This window comes from Leuciscus leuciscus (genome assembly GCF_965113295.1).
Source record: "Leuciscus leuciscus genome assembly, chromosome: 3".
Taxonomy (NCBI): Eukaryota; Metazoa; Chordata; class Actinopteri; order Cypriniformes; family Leuciscidae; genus Leuciscus; species Leuciscus leuciscus.
The window spans coordinates 47,006,474-47,024,221 of record NC_138727.1 but is presented as its reverse complement, the minus strand read 5'-3'; the positions used below and the strand labels follow the sequence as shown (position 1 = coordinate 47,024,221).

The following is a 17,748-nucleotide window of genomic DNA, read 5'->3' as shown; positions in this document are numbered from 1 at the left end:
AGTAGGCCTACTTAAGAATAAAAAATTAAAAGTAAATGTCAATGCATTGTTTTATTATTGTTGCATTGTTGTATGTAATACTTACCGTATCTTATGCCTCTGAATCTATGCCTGCCTACCTACCCTTATATCAATATCAAATTTATTTCTAACACAGTTCCAGTTGTGGGATTGAATGTGAGATTGAGTAAGTGCACTCAATAACGTCCACAATGGTTCGGGAAAATAGTGACAAATATTCCCTCAAATAGTGCCCTATTTAAAGTTGTTTGGCTTTTAGTATGAATATGTTAGCCTTACTGTTATCTATAAGCTAGTGTGCTAAATAACAAAATTCGCATTTAGAAGACCAAACCCAACGTTGAAAATGAAAATCAGGTTGATGTCAGAATCCAACGTCAGAATGACATTAATCTCCAACGTTGGACAGACGTTGTATTGTGTTTGAAAATGAAAATAGAGTTGGCATCAGAAACCAACATCAGTCGTGTAATGACGTTAACCCGACTTTAATTTCCAACGAAAATCATCCACTGACTGACGTTACTAGCCTACTTTCTACTCAAGGACCTTGACAGAAATGTAGTGGACTAAAAAGTACGATATTTGTCTTTCAAATGTAGTGAAGTTGAAGTAAAAGGTTAATAGGCTACGGAAGTAAAAAACAATACTCAAGTAAAGTAGGCCACAGATACTCAAAATGTATACTTAAGAACAGTCCAGAAGTAAATGTATTTAGTTACTGTCCACCTCTGAAGAGCTAATGACGGGGTAGCCAAGATGTTTATAGTTTTCATTAATAGAAAAAAAAAAAGTCTGTTTGAGTACATAATCTCCTCAAATTCCCTCTGAAAAGCACGTAGGCTATGGCCCATGTTGTCAACCTCTTTGAGTATGTCATAGGTTTATGGTCACGCTGCCATCTAGTGGAAATGTATGGTTATTACAGGGACAAATGCACTTTTCAACTCACTTGTTTATAATTAAAATGTACATGCACATTTGTACTAATTGCTAAACCAAATGAAATTATGTCCATTTGAACTAAAGGGAACTATCAGAGCAGCTATTATTCTAAGGCATCTTATGCGGTCAGAATTCTAGTATTCCTAATCTTAGGCATTTTACCTGATCTATTCATCTATCCGTCTCGATATGTACTGCTGCAAGAAACCAAGCAATGAAATTGATTATGATTAGATCATCCCAGTGTTTAACCAGAAGCCCCTTGCAAAGGTGCAAAGGTCATGCAAAGGTAAGTGCAAACATAGTGTATAGTTAAAGTTAAAATATTCTAAACATTAATTCATATAGTCGCTGTTCAGCAAAAACCTCATATCTCAAAATTTCGTCGATTTTATTTATTTCATAAATCATTACTATTGGTCACCCTTTACGTCTCTCTGTGTGTTTTGAAATATTTAACCAATGAAAAGTATTAAAAAGCGCTTGTGACTAAACCTCGCAACTCCATTGGATCATCAGACTGTCAGTCAAACCTTAGAGCTGGTAAGTCCCGCCCATCCGTAAAACCCCAAGTGGACCTCTAGGTTGAAAAATCGTCAATGCAAGTGAATGGGAGAAAATAATTATTTTCTGGTCCCGTTTGAATTGTGCCATGAATGTGAACATATGTTGTCTGTGAATTTTTTATATAATTTTTCATGTTACGAGTTTGACAGTATTCTTCGGCTAGCAGTTGTGGAAAAGACATAACGAGAAAGACTACATGTCGCCTATGTGACGTCACCCCATAAAGTTGACTTACCCGTGGTTTTCGCCAACCTCAACGATTTTGTCCTCTCCGTGAAAGAAGGCGGTGAAGTTCCCCAAAGACACAGCCATATTTAGCGGGATCCGTGAGCTAGTGTCCGTGTGCGAGTGGTGGTGACGTTTCAAACGCGTCGAAAGCAGCGAAGAGTTACGTCCACAAAGTGCTTTCACACAAAGTCTAACCGTATCAAACTTCTACCCGCTAAATTGTAGCATTCTTTACACGAAAAATTATATAAAAAATTCACAGACAACATATGTTCACATTCATGGCACAATTCAAACGGGACCAGAAAATAATTATTTTCTCCCATTCACTTGCATTGACGATTTTTCAACCTAGAGGTCCAGTGGGGTTAGCGGAAGGGGCGGGACTTACCAGCTCTATACGCTGATTTCACGCAGCCGCCATTTTGAAATCGAAAGTGAGGCTCCGGTGGGAAGAACCCAGGGGGGCAGGGTTTCATATTATTTAGAAGTTTCCCCGGGCGCCGCCATTGGCTAGCGGACCATCACCTGCTGTTAGCATCCCATTGACTCCCATTCATTTTGGCGTCACTTTGACAGCGAATAACTTTATATCTGAGGCGTTTAAAGACTCCATTTGTCCATTATTTATTTATTTATTATCCACCCAGTTTCTCTTGGTACAGCTACTAGTAGATAGACGGGTTGCTCACGTCACATCTACGTCGTCAAGCTCAGTTTGAGTCTGCGCAGTACGCTCAGCCATCAGGAAGTAAGTGCTTCTAATTGACTTCACTTGTCTCCGTTGAATCCAAGCGGGAAGGAAGTCGACCGGAAGTTGAAGCCGGCCGCGTGCCACCATCTTGTAGCAGAACTTCACCTGCTGTTAGCATCCCATTGACTCCCATTCATTTTGGCGTCATTTTGACAGCGAATAACTTCACATCTGAGGCGTTTAAAGACTCCATTTGTCCATTATTTATTTCTAAAGAAACACGACAATGTATAAAATGCTCCATTACCTTGTAGCTTATGTTATGGCCCCGTAGAAGCAGTTTTTGTAAAAGTAGGCTAACGATTGCGTCATAACCACGCGACTCTCTGTCGCACAGTAGAGAGATTATCGTATGGACAGGAGGAGAAGCTCGCGGGCAATCGGGGAGACGTGGAGGCAAAATGACAAAATAATTCATCAGAATACCTAGCAAAAGTTTCTCCTGCTCCTAGCTCATGGACACCTCCTACTCTGTCTCTGCAAGATTCGGAAGGGAATGATTCAGATTTCTCTTGGCACAGCTACTAGAAGACAGACGGGTTGCTCACGTCACATCTACGTCGTCAAGCTCGGTTTGAGTCTGCGCGTCAGGAACGGAAGTCCTAAAAAATCGCTAAAAATGGGCTTCACTTGTCTCAATTGAGTTCCAATGAGATGGCTCTGTCCACTTCTTATACTGTCTATGGTTGAATCCAATGGGGTCGCTGTGTCCAGTTTATATACTGTCTATGGAAGAACCCCGGAAGTTAAGATAACTTAGAATACTTAGTTACTGGATTTTTGACTTTTTGACCAACAGACCCCAGAATGTTCGATCAGGCTCCAACTGCTCCACGTCCATCACACTCAACACTGGTGTACCACAGGGCTGTGTGCTAAGCCCGTTTCTCTACTCCCTCTTCACCTCCGACTGCAAGCCTGTGTATGGATCTAATTCCATCGTCAAGTTTGCGGACGACACTACGGTGATTGGTCTCATCAGCAACAACGATGAAACTGCCTATAGGGAGGAGATCAATCACCTGGCCACATGGTGCACTGAAAATAACCAGCTCCTCAACATCACCAAAACGAAGGAGCTCATCGTGGACTTCAGGAAAGTGTCAAGAGGCACACACGACACCATCCACATCAATGGAATGGCTGTTGAGCGTGTCTCCAGTTTCAAGTTCCTGGGGACCCACATCTCGGCGGACATGACCTGGACTACCAACACCTCCAGCCTGGTCAAGAAGGCTCACCAGCGCCTTTTCTTCCTGAGGACACTGAGGAAGAATCAGCTTTCCTCCACTATCCTGGTGAACTTCTATCGCTGTGCAATTGAAAGCATCCTGACCAACTGTTCTACAGTGTGGTATGGGAGCTGTTCTGTTGCAGAGCGCAAGGCACTGCAGCGGGTGGTGAAAACCGCCCAGTGCATCACTGGGACTCCACTACCTGCCATCGAGCACATCCAGAGGAAACGCTGTCTGCATCGAGCTCGCAGCATCCTTAAGGACTCCTCTCACCCAGCCCACAGACTGTTTTCTCTCCTGCCCTCCGGCAGGCGTTTCAAGTGCCTCCGGACCAGGACCAGCAGACTAAAGAACAGTTTTTTCCCCAGAGCTGTCTCTTTATTAAACTCTAACCCTCATTGATCCCACTCCCCTCATATACTGATTGACTCTCCTCTCCCTCCTCACACCTGCCTCCATTTTGTTATTTGCAATACTATAATGTTCATTTGCACTGCTGACTGTTATTATAGTAACAACTGTTTACATATGCATCTTGCACTACTACCTTGACTGGAATATGCTCAATTTGCACTGCCGACTGTTTATTTACAGTACCGACTGTTTACATATACATTTGCAATACCGTACTTTAACTGTAATATGCAATTACTTTCCACTGCACTTTCACTCGGATAGCTTCTGTCCAAACTTTATTTGCACTACTTTAAATCCATTGTTATACTGCTCATTTTAGCCTAACTTATACATATATCTATTTGTAAAATTCTGTTTATAGTAATAGCCATCTGTATATTATTCTCACTTCTGTTTAAAGTAACAGCCATCTGTATATATATTCATAGTACATATCTATCTGTAAAATTCTGTTTATAGTAACAGCCATCTGTATATTATATTCAGTACATATCTATCTGTAAAAATTCTGTTTATAGTAATAGCCATCTGTATATTATATTCAGTACATATCTAGCTGTAAATTCTGTTCACAGTAATAGTTATCTGTATATTATATTCATAGGACAAATCTATCTGTAAATTTTTGTTTATAATAGTATTCAACTCTATATTTATTCAGTACTTATCCATGTTCTGCACTTATGGAACCACTGTATATCCTGCACTTGCTGCTATTGCACTTCTGGTTAGACCTAAACTGCATTTCGTTGCCTTGTACCTGTACTTGTGTAATGACAATAAAGTTGAATCTAATCTAATCTAATCTAATAAACAACAATGCCTTGGATTACCAACCTGAAGCTGCTGCCGCGATTTACACTATTGGATGTTAATATTCAATATAGGATATGTATATAGTTCATTCCTGCTTCTTTTTTTACATTCTGAATTATATATAAAAAATATATTTTATTTATAAATGAATTTCAATGTATATAGTCTAAAGTATGAAAGAAATGTATGTACATTTTTAGAATTGACACAACATCATTAAACACAACAATACGCCATCGCATTCACGACTCTCCTGTGATTAAAGGCGACACTTCCGGTTTTCTTCCCACCGGAGCCTCGCTTTCGATTTCAAAATAACGGCTGCGTGAAATCAGCGTATTGTGAATGAAATGCTGCACGTAATTTGGAGCGAGATTTCTTCTTGTTCACAATATTAGGGTAAATAAATAACTGTTTTTTATATGCATAAGTACAGCGTTTTCTTTACTTAAGAAACACTATATAAAAACTAATGTTTTATGTATGTGAGGAGCGAAGAAGAGTGTCTTGTCATCGAGTCAAAGTCTGTAATAGCCTGTGTGTAGCTGCACTTCATTTTTTCCAAATGTCCAGGGAAAAACCCTGAGTGCCCGCATAGCTACAAACTTTATAACCTGTATAGAAGAATCATTCCCTCAGAAATGTTTACTTCTGCCTTCAAAGACAATTAAATAACAGTCCAATTGCATGCGTAATATAGGCTTGTCAGGCTTGGTACATCAGAGTGTGTAGAAATGGTTTCTTGAAAATGAACTGTCAGCTATTCACTTATGTGAGATGAATATCTGCTATGGTGTTAAGCATGAACGTCAAGTGGAATTGTACACTAAGAATTAATGAGTCACAAATGAGCCACCAAATGAAGAGAAGAGGAATCTATAGCAGTACTTGTTTTAATAAACACAAAACAATGGAGATAATCTACACTGGAGAACACATTGTGCAATGCAAGACAAAGAACTGAATAAACTGAGTGCTATATATAAACAGGCAAACAAAGGGAGCTAAATGAAACACAGGTGAACTTAATTAGGGACTAACAGACTATTATGGTTGTAGCTCAACAAGAGTTCCTAAAAGAGCAGCCAAAAGAGTGTGATTTTTTTTTTTCATGCTTTAAAAAGAAGAGTACATATTATTGAAAATAAACCTATAAAAAATATACTTAAGTGGAAGAATGTAATGTTTTCAGACTTAATTTTCAAACTAATCTGGTTGTGCTATTTTACTTAATGCAACTTCCATTCTCAAAGCTCCCTGCAACAAAGCTTTGACATTTTATCAAAAATATTACATTCTTAAACCAAACGGCATGATTTCACTGAATCCACTCTTCATTGTAGGCTTTAAAGATCAACATGGAGAAAATCATCCTAATATTCCCTCTGATATTGCTGGCGCTGCATATACAAGGAGGAGAGTTCTCCAAAAATCCAGTTTGTTTGTCTGCTGAAGCTCCACAGCCGGAAGTCGTGGAGTTCGACAACACAATCTATGCCACTTGTGAAGTAACTCCCAGCCCCAATTTGCCACGTAACCAGCCAAAGATCTTTGGGGTAAATCCTCTTCAAGCAGCTCTTCCCCAATGGAGATTTAGAAGTCAAAATCAACCTCCGTGGTTTGCCTGCCAGCGATCGTCAAGAGCATGCCATGCACATCCATCAGTATGGAGACCTCAGTCAAGGCTGCATCACTGTTGGTCCTCATTATAATCCAAACGGTGTTGACCACCCTCATCATCCTGGAGACCTGGGCAACTTTGCTTCCGAGCAAGGAGTTATAAGGCAGTTCCTGACGCTTCCAGACGCCAAGCTCTTTGGGCCTTTTTCCATTCTGGGACGTGCGGTGGTGGTTCATGAGAAGGAGGATGATCTGGGAATGGGTTCAGATGAGGAGAGTAAACTCAGTGGGAATGCTGGAACGCTTATGCGTCATCAACCTACACCTTTGTTATTATAAGAGTTTAGTAAGCCTGGTTAGTACCTGGATGGGAGACCTCCTGAGAAAACCAGGTTGCTGCTGGAAGAGGTGTTAGTGAGGCCAGCAGGGGGTGCTCACCCTTGGTCTATGTGGGTCCTTATGCCCCAGTGTAGTGATCGGGACACTATCCACCTTATTCTGCTCTAAACAATGCGCGCTGCCATGACGACGACTCCGGTTGCCTACTTCCGGTTCGTAGCGCTCGACCGTACTAGTAGCGAGAGAATGAGTTCAGGATCCACATGTGCTGTTGTTGGTTGTTTTAACAATTCAAAGAAGATTTCAAACTTTTTAGAAACTGAGTGATTCGAGCATAATATAAGAAGGAGAGAATGCCCATGTCCGGTTCCATATCAGATACATTCAATGCCAGAGAGTAGACGTTTAGAGTGGTTATCTGCGTTAAAACTGAAGAATCCACCGAAAAAGGTATATGTCTGTTCGCACCATTTTGTTGACAAACGCCCCACGGATGACCATCCCAACCCGGAATTATACCTTGGATATGACAGACCAGTGGTGAAGAAGAGACGTGCAATTGTTCGTGTCGAATCGACAGGTGAGCCACTTTTCATGTTGAATTGTGTAACTTAGCTGGTTAGCGATAGCACCACTTCACAGCTAACCTAGTTAGCTAACTTACCTCCGATTGTTTACATTTTTACGAGCTCCACCGGCCTGCTACAAAAATGTTCGTGTTGTCTGTGGGCAGTCTAACCTACATTTTTATGAACAATAAGCCCATTATGAGTAAATGTGTTAAAAAAAACATGGCCATTAATGCCTTTGTCCACTGAATGTTACTGTAGGTTTAGTGCTATGAACTCCACTGAGGGCTATCGTAGAGCTAGCTGCTATCGTTATGTGGGCCAGGTAGTTGTTAGCCTGAGCGAGGAAGAGCTTCCATCACCATTATCATAAGCTTTTACTGTAATGTTGTCAGTGTGAGAAACATGGACAGAAACTGTAGAGTTTAACTGTTGAGTGTGTTGTGAAACACACATTGTCCTGTTTACTTGTATTTGTGCCATGTTTTATTTTTATTTTTGCTTGTTTGTTTTTTTATATATTCTTGTGTTTTTATTTTGTACAGCGACCTTGAGTGTCCAGAAAGGCGCTTTTAAATAAAATACATTATTATTATTATTATTATTATTATTAACATGTAGCCTATGTGCTCTCTTTTTACAGATACAGCAGAAGTGACAGACCAGGAGGATGAGGGCATACCTGAGGTGCCACAATCATCATACAGCACTATTTCCACCCAGTGGGAAGATCCATCGCTTTGGGACCACAACTATGGTGAACAGCAGGGTGTTGACGAGACGGCCAAAGATGCCACAACACAAACTGAAGATTTCAGCTACTCCATGCTTCAGAGTGATGCTGATTCGTTCCTCTACACTGGAGTCTCACTGGAAACCTTCAACTCTCTTGTTTCCACCTTAGATGGATTTGCTGAAAGGGCTTTTGTTTTGTCAGTGCGTGACCAGATACTAATGACACTGATCAAATTGAAATTAAATCGTGTGCTGGGTGACCTTGGTAGGCAGTTTCATGTGTCTCAGAGTGTTGCCAGTAAGGTTATCTCATTCTGGATTGATAAAATGGAGGAGGTCTTGCGCCCTCTTATTATCTGGCTCCCAAAAGAAACCATTAAGGTCACTATGCCAACTGCATTCAAGGAGTGTTTTCCCAACACTACCTGTGTCATTGACTGCAGCAAAAGTTTGTTACAGAAGGCGAAAAATCTTGATTCTAGAGGGGAGTCCTACAGCCATTACTACTCGCACAACACAATCAAATACCTTGTTGCTGTTGCACCATGTGGATTAATCATGTTTATCTCAACTGGATATGGAGGACGTGCCAGTGACAAATATATCACTATGAACTCTGGTATCTTGGACTATTTAAAGCCTGGAGACGAAGTCATGGCAGATCGTGGGTTCTTGATTCGTGATTTACTCTTTGAAAAAAGGGTCAAATTGGTTCTTCCTGCTTTCACTAGAGGGGGTGCGCAGCTAACTGAGGAACAAGTCACAGCAACTCGCAGGATTGCAAATGTACGGATTTATGTTGAGAGGGCAATCAGGCGACTTAAAGTATACAAGATCTATCTCAAGTGATACCAATAAACATGAGCCCCAAAATTGAAAAAATCCTCAGAATCTGTGCGGCCCTCGCCAACTTAAGGGGTGATCTCATCCGTGAGTGATAAGTGACAACAGTGATGTTCTGAGGTTGAAGTTGCATCTGCGCACACACACACACACACACACACACACACACACACACACACACACACACACACACACACACACACACACACACACACACACACACACACACACACACACACACACACACACACACACACACACCCTTTACACATCTATATAAATTGCTCCTGTATATTTCATATTGACACTCGCTGCCTTTTTTTTCTGTTTATATTTACTTTGTATAATATTTTTTTGTTATTCTTTGAGTTTTTGTACAATAGATTTGATCAGATTTGCATTAACAACAAATTGTAAAATTTTACATGAACAACATTCTATATTTGTAAATATTCACTTATGTACAACAATACTTATGCTCAGCATTTTTAAATATATGTAATTGATTGTGTAAAAAATGAGTTTTAATACTGTTAACAGCAGCAGCACTTTACAGTTGTTTTGTGATTTGAATAAAATGTTTCTGAGCGATATTTTCTATGAATTCATTATGCTCATGTATCTGTTCTGCAGTTTCAGTCGCTGACCAACAAATTCATCCACAAGCTGGGGCAACATTGTTGAGAAATAAAATCTCTCCAGATATCCTACCCTCTCCAGAACATAGGGCTCATCAAATGGTACAGTGAACATAACTGTGTCATTTGGGCTCCAGATAAACAACTTGGCCATCTTCAGACCGGCACAAAACATGCCTAATTGTACCTGCATGTAATATCCTCGGCTACCTGTTTTCTGAAGTTGTGGTACTCCATCTACTAGCTTGATATCACTGCAGTTATGGTCAAGTTGATCCAAGAGGGTAGAATGGAGTTTACTTGGGATGGGATATTTATTTCAAGTAGGACAGATGAGTCAATTACCCCATTTGGGCTGGCTGACAACCATGGCTCTGTGACACTAACAACGATGCCGCTATGTGTAATACTCATGCCTTGCTCTCGAAGTGCATTACCAGCAACCACCTCATTCTCCTTACATAATTTGTGGCATAGTTGCCACGAAAGGAGGGGTACAGGTGCTCTGCCATAAACTTATCAGGATTGGTGGATGCTCTAGAAGGAACCTTTTTAGCTGAACTTGCAGTTATTCTCAATTTTCTTGCATTGTGCCACAAATCAGAAAAACTCTGCTCTCTTGTTTCAGATTCTAAAGTAGAAGCCTGTGCACTGCTCACTTGAACATACAACTCATAGAAACTTGTACATGTCTCACATGTGAGATCAGAACCGGCATGAGTTTGATGGGGTCTTAAAAATCTTGCATCTACTGCAGTATTTGCAAGGCTACAGGGTTGCACTACTGGTTTTGCACTGTAACACTTGCCCAATAGACTGTTTTTTAACAGGAAAAGTGGCTTTGTTGGGTCTTTGTCTACATTGTTTATAAATTCTGCATGTGACATATATTGTGGAGTGTTTGGTAGTGGCTGAGCATCTGACACCCTAATGCTAATTTCATCCCCTGCCCTGTGGTGGCTGAAGTTTATGTCCCTCAGTCGTTTTGGCTCAATGTTCCTGACTGTCCCTGTATTCCACCTGCACTGCTCATCTGTACATGCAAGCCCTGTCTTCCCGGTAACTGCATTTTCAACCTGTCATGAGCACATTCACCTAATACGTTACCAGAGTCTGATCTATATCCATTTGCCATGTGTTTCGTATTGTGTCAACCCCACATTGCTAAAAAAAAAAAAAAAAAAAAAAAAAACATTCATCAAAAATGATCTGATCACGTTATTTTTATTACATCACAGATAAAAACAAAATGAATTTTTCTTTTCTTCATACCTTCCAAAGGATAGCTGCTGCATGACTGCACGATCTCCCTAATCCAGCAATACATGAACATCCGACAGTCTCTATCACCCCCGACTGCTGCAGCATAACCCAAGCAATAAGTTTAGGCTGGTTAGCACTTTGACTCCTGTCTCTACCTCTGCTTTTAAAAAGACATAGTCTTCGTGCTTCAGTAAAGAAATGCGCCCGACTTTATTACTAAAGAAGTAATTGAAGGCCTCAGTGCTTTTGTAATTGCGCATCTCCTCACGATCTACACCCTCCGAAAAGATAAAATAATTAATAATGTCAATATGGCTAACTCCTGGCCATAGCTTCATGTCATCCACCCAACCTGTCAATTTTGAGGGGTGTGGCACTCTGATACGGTCGCCTTCACAATCTTTAGAGATTTATTTTTTACAAATTTTTTATAAGTATAATCGCTTGTAGAGACTTCCGATATTTTCTAATCCTCTTGGGTGGGTGGGTGGGGGGAGGGGTTTGGGGTGGTGGTTACTCTGTTGTTGCTGTGGTTCTTTTTCTTTTTTCTTTCCTCATTTAGTTATATGTTGGAAAGGAATGTGTAAAAGATAAAAGTGCAGACAAAGTTTTCTCTTTTATGCTTGTCTCTTTAATGATTTAATGTACACTCTCTTTTTTTTTGTCTGTTTAATACAAATTGTTATTAATATATATATATATATATATATATATAAATCCCAGGATGTCCTTCGAAAAAGAGTAGGGGTGTAACCCCGCCATCCTGGCCAAATTTGCCCCTTGGCCTCTGTCCATCATGGCCTCCTAATCATCCCCATATACTTATTGGCTTCACCACTGTCTCCTCTCCACCATTAAGCTGGTGTGTGGTGGGCGTTCTGGCCCAATATGCCTGCTGTCGCATCATCCAGGTGGATGCTGCACGTTGGTGGTGGTTGAGGATATTCCCCCTTCCATGTAAAGCGCGTTGACTGCCCAGAAAAGCACTATATAAATGTAACAAATTATTATTATTATTATTAAAATGTAGATGCAGAATATAACGCTTTAAAATATGGAGACAATTTAAGTTCATTTACAGTGTTTAGAGAAAACAGACAGAAAAAAAGTTTTACAATATGGTTACCATTTTAAATTTTCCTCTTATTGAATTTTTGTTAGCCTATTTGTTGTTGCATGTGTTGTAGTTCCATTGTAATATGTTGTAGAGTTCATTAAGATATCTGATATTCAAATTTCGTAACATTTCATGTCAACATAACATGTTCTAGTTGTTTTGAACTTTACACATGCATTGAGTGAACTGATGAGTATTACTCATCATAGCCAATCTATGTGCTTTTGGGTCTGTTAAATATGCTGTGGAATATGTTTGTGTGATGTGTTAATAAATCATGTGTTTTTAAGATCCAGGATCATTTTTGATAAATTAGGGATGGGTCACATTACCTGAAAAGAAATTTGTCTGTGCATGATCTCAAAATGTTTATTGGTATATACCTTGCAAATAACACATATCAACTGTATTCAAAATGAAATATTAAAGTCGGACCTTAAAGTTAACAAAAGTAATAAAAAGAAATAAACATCTATGTACAGTATCTAAATGACACGTTTAACAAAAAGTGTCCCACCTTACCGGCATTCAGTCTACTAAAAGGGGATTTTAACATCGATGCCATGTATGTTAATGACGGACAAATCATGCATCTCTGATATTCTCCGAAATTCGGTAGTCAAAATCCTGTTAACTCAATTTGGCCTTGATTTTGGTAAAATGTTTATACTGTATAGTGACACGTGCAAGTGTCTGACCTTATATAAATTCACTCATTCATGTAGGTTCTTTCTTATTTGCTGTTTTGTAGCTTTGAACTTGAAACTGTTGTGTTTCTCCCCTGATATTTTGGCACCATGTTTTATGAAGGCCCACTGGTTTGAACATTTCTGGTCTCGCCCCTGGTTGAGATTCACTTTGAATTCTTTCTGTTATAAATGTCTACAAACACACGACATCTGTAGGACCATCATGACCAAATAAAGCGCTCAAATTCCATCCGTCTCCTTTGCTTCTCTCTCTCTCTCTCTCCATATCCAGCATCCTCTCCTTGCCCTTCTTGCTTAATTTGTTATTATTACTTAAAAAAAGTGTAGGTTTGGTCTTAAAAATAGTGAAATTTGGGCAGAAAATACAAACATGCTTAACATGCTCTTTTGAATTAAACCAAATGCAGCAAAGAACACTTCTAAAACCTGAACACTAGTTTGGACCGACATAAGAGAGAGACAATAATTCACATTTTTGTTATACTATTCCTTTAGAGCTCTTCTGACCCCTGCCAGCAGTACATTCACGCTCATGATTGGTCAGACAGTAAAGAGGCCTCAGCCAATGAGCAGCAGACGTGTACAGTATGACACACAAGGACAGAGGGGCATTTAAAAGATGGAGGGGGTCAGAGCCGAACTCCTGCATCACAGGACTCAACTCTACAGCAGAGACCATGAGCACCCAGTTCAGCAAAGGACCCACATTCGGACTCTCTGCTGATGTCAGGAATAAGGTATGTGCCAGCGTACAATGTTCTTCTGTGTTAAATTAGACATTGTTGTTCATCAACTTTGCCCAACATAGTTTATTTATTTGAATGCATTTAAAACAATACAATTGTATGTATGCATGAGTAACCCAAATAAAATTATATTTCATGTGTTCAGAAGAAATCCAATATTCTATTGGAGAGGGCAAGTGTAATAATAATAGTAAAGCTTTTAGAACAACATTGAAGTGTAAATGATAATGATTCATTCAATCAGAGTCACAAAGGGAATTTCCAGTCCAAATGTATTGATTCATAAAAGAGGCATGAATTTAATTAGACGTTAATCTATTAATTTAAGAATAAAAAAAACTTCCCATTTTGGTACTGAGTTGCATAACAGCAATATCTCCCAAATATGTATGTTTTTGTTACTGAAGAATATCTAATGTCTGAATACCTAATGGGAAAAATGTGTCATTAGAAGATGATTCATATATGGTTCAGTGACAACATCTATTTACTGATGTCATGGACAATAATATCTACATTATAGTTGTTGCTGTTATTATTATTATGGTAAAGTATATGGACAAATTCTGAAGGGCAAAACTGTTACCTTAGTCTAATAATGCATAAATAACTTTTTCCCCCCGCAAACATGCATAACATGCTTGCATACATAATGTTAGAAAAGCATTAGGTTAGCAACAAATAAAATAGTTAAAAAGCACTTATTTTACCTTTTCATCGCTTGAATGGCAGCTGGCACAGAAGTACGACCCTCAGACGGAGGAGGCTCTGAGGACGTGGATCCATGAGGTCACAGGTCGAACGCTTCCTCAAGACTTCATGCAGGGACTGAAGGACGGTGTGATCCTGTGCGAGTGAGTTTCAGCAGTCAAAGATAGTTAGTAAGCTTTATTTTAAGGAGTTATGAAGACTCAGTGGCCTGGTTTCACAGACAGGGTTTAGATTAAGCCAGGATTAGGCCTTAGTTCAATTAGGACATTTAAGAAGCTTTTATAAACATGCCTTTGAAGAAAACATTGCTGGTTTGTATCTTGAGACAAAACAATGGCACTGACATATTTTAAGATATTTTAAGCTCAAACATGCATTTTAGTCTGGGACTAGGCTGTGAAACTGGGGGATTGGGAAAAATTCCTTTGCCAGGAAAGCAGAAAAGAATAAACATGTCACAAAAAGAGGTTAATTATCACACAAAAAAACCACATAATTATAAATAATAATTGAGATGGATTAAACAGAAACAACAAAAGCCAAAACTTAAGTTGATATATTAGGTCAAGGGTAAAAATGCAAGGGTCACACTGCACTCATAACATTTTTGAGCTTGGCATAATTGCTCTTATATGGTGTTCGTCCACTAGGCTGATCAACAAACTGCAGCCTGGATCCGTTCCGAAGGTCAATCATTCAGCCCTGAACTGGCACAAGGTAGTGTGTATATCTGCAATGTTTGAATCTTGAGGCATCTCTTGCATTTGCTCCTAGTCATAATTGTGTGCATACTATGTTTGAGGGTGACTTCTTGGCTTTCATGTTATGAAATGAAATGGAAACTACTTGCCAAATTTTTTGCCATTTTAAGAATGCGTTATGTACTGTTTAACTCGGAGAAATGCAGAGAATGTAGACACTGTATGAGTGTACGGAAGTGATTTACTCTCTGCTACAGTCTGGCTTTCTCTTTCGTACTGTCAAAGTGGTTATTGATTTACAGCGCAAATAGTTACAGTAGATACAAGAAACATGCAATTAAGAGTAGTCTGCATTAACAAGGAATGCAACTCAAGAGTCAAACTCATCTAATGAATGGACTGTTTTACCTCATTAACTCTAGTCTGTTTATAGTACTTCAACTGTAGAGCTGACCTACAAATACTATATTTCCAGACATGGCATAGTAGTTTCTATGAGACAAGAAGATTTGGGAGAAATTTGGACTTTTCCCAGAGATGAATCCATCCCTAACTTGCTTTTATTTCCATCATTTTTATCTATCCCCTCAATCTCTCTTAGTTGGAGAATATTACTCACTTTGTGCGAGCCATTGGTGAATACGGCCTGAAACCATATGACATGTTTGAGGCCAACGACCTTTTTGAGGACATGAACCACACCCAGGTCCAGGGCACCCTCATCACTTTGGCTGGAGTGGTGAGAAAAACTAATAAAACTCTTGCACCTCATAAATTCTACTATGGTTTCGGTCACCACAACAATTGGCTGTCCCCTCAAACAGTGCCCAAATTGTAGGGTATAGGGGTGTATACTGGGGTATTGGTACTGTATGTAGGGTACAGTACCAATTTAAGGGTGTAGGGGTGTAGGGGTATAGGGGTGATTTTGGACACAGCCCTTAGACATAGCTCTCAATTTAGTTAAGCTGGTTAAGCTGGTAAGCTGGTAAGCTGGTATATAATACTCATACTTAAAAATATTTAATACTCTTTCTGCCTTTCTGTCTTTTTCCATGTTCTCTTTTCTTCCAGGCCAAGACTAAAGGCTTCTACACAAAAAGTGACATCGGTGTGAAGTATGCTGCAAAAAAGCAAAGGAAATTCAATCCTGACAAGATGAAAGGAGGGGAAAGCATTATCAGCCAACAGGTCACATGACAAATACTTTGAAAAAGACGTAACGTAAACGTAACATCCAATTACACAGAAATGGAAATTAGTCTAAACTTGACAAATATCAAGAGTATGTAAATTAACTATTTGAATTACAGTTGCATTTGATTTAAATGTATGGCCCGGTCCTGCAGCTACTGTACGTAAGACACAATAAACAAATAGGTAACAGTTTATTTCAATAGTCCACTTCAGACATTCTAACTAAAAGTAACTTTGCAACTACATGTCAACTAACTATCATTAGAGTATTAGTAGACTGTCTGCTTAATATCTGCTAACGCTTTATTTTGGTGCTCCCCAACAGACATTCTCCTGACTATAAGTAACTTTGCAACTACATGTCAACTTATTCTCCTAACCTGAACCCACCTAACCCTTACCTAACAGTCTACTAGAGTCGACATGTAGTTGCAAAGTTAATTGTAGTAGTTAGTACTGTAAAATGTCTGGAATCATTTAGTGAATATGTGTTTATGAATATATCAGTTTTCAATATATATATATATTTTTTTTTTTTTTTGCTGTGATGGCAAAGCTGAATCTTCAGCAGTGTCACAAGATCCTTCAGAAATCATTTTAAAATGCTGATCAAAAAACATTTCTTATATATAAAACATTTCTTAATATTTTTGTGGAATCCATGATACATTTTTTCAGGAAATTGATGATTTGAAAGTTTAAAAAAAAAAAATTTATTTGAAATAGAATAACTTTTTTAATGTCTTTTCTGTCTCTTTTGATTAATTTAACGGATCCTTGCAATATAAAAGTATAAAAAATGTTTAAACATCTTACGGACCCCAAACTTTAGAACAGTAGCCTACTAAATATACTATTTCTCATCTGATTCACAGATGGGCTCCAATAAATTTGCCAGCCAAAAGGGCATGACCTCCTATGGAACCAGACGTCATCTCTATGATCCCAATATGGGCATGGAGAAACCAGCGGATCGATCCACTATAAACCTCCAAATGGGCACAAACAAATGCGCCAGTATGGTGAGGGCACATTCTGCATTAATGCCAAAATCACTGCAATTATGAGATGAGCACTCCGTTCATGTCCTCCTTTGATATTATGAGTGCCAACACTCATCACAGCTAAATTAAATACATGTGTGGCTTTATTGCTGATGGCAGTAAAATACTTTAATCACACTATTAATTCACCTCTTGAAAAATGCGGAGGAATTCAGAAAGCAACATTGGCTATAGTAAAATAGTATGTCTTGAAAGTTCATTTCAGAACTGTTGCAATTGCAATATATTTAATATATTATTAACTACACCTTTGTCCTGTTGTAGGCTGGAATGTTCGCTCTTGGCACGGCAAGACAAGTGACGGAAAAGAACGTGAATCTAGACCCGGTGGACTCGACCACAGTGTCTCTGCAGATGGGAACCAACAAAGTGGCGTCTCAGAGCGGCCAAACTCCGATGGGAGGCTCACGTCTAGTGTACGACCGCAAATACTGCGCCAAGCCGAATGAACAAGACGCCATTGACTTCCTCAATTAATGCACTTTGCTATTCAGCATTGGTAGAGAATGTGC

The 17,748-nt window shown here is 39.2% G+C and overlaps 2 protein-coding genes across 2 annotated transcripts; both read left to right on the top strand.

Annotated features, from left to right (window-relative positions):
• Positions 1-7,198: 7,198 nt before the first annotated feature.
• Positions 7,199-9,341, top strand: LOC309493568 (uncharacterized protein). Its single transcript, XM_082162698.1, has 2 exons — positions 7,199-7,522; positions 8,155-9,341. Exons 1-2 carry the CDS (start codon positions 7,330-7,332, stop codon positions 9,093-9,095), a joined length of 1,134 nt encoding a protein of 377 aa, XP_082018824.1. The 5' UTR covers positions 7,199-7,329; the 3' UTR covers positions 9,096-9,341.
• Positions 9,342-13,428: 4,087 nt separating this feature from the next.
• On the top strand, positions 13,429-17,713 carry cnn1a (calponin 1, basic, smooth muscle, a; the record flags this gene model as incomplete). Its single annotated transcript, XM_082163296.1, has 7 exons — positions 13,429-13,554; positions 14,296-14,417; positions 14,925-14,991; positions 15,577-15,714; positions 16,050-16,166; positions 17,048-17,194; positions 17,501-17,713. The coding sequence occupies exons 1-7, from the start codon at positions 13,495-13,497 to the stop codon at positions 17,711-17,713; spliced, it is 864 nt and encodes a 287-aa protein (XP_082019422.1). The 5' UTR covers positions 13,429-13,494.
• Positions 17,714-17,748: the final 35 nt, after the last annotated feature.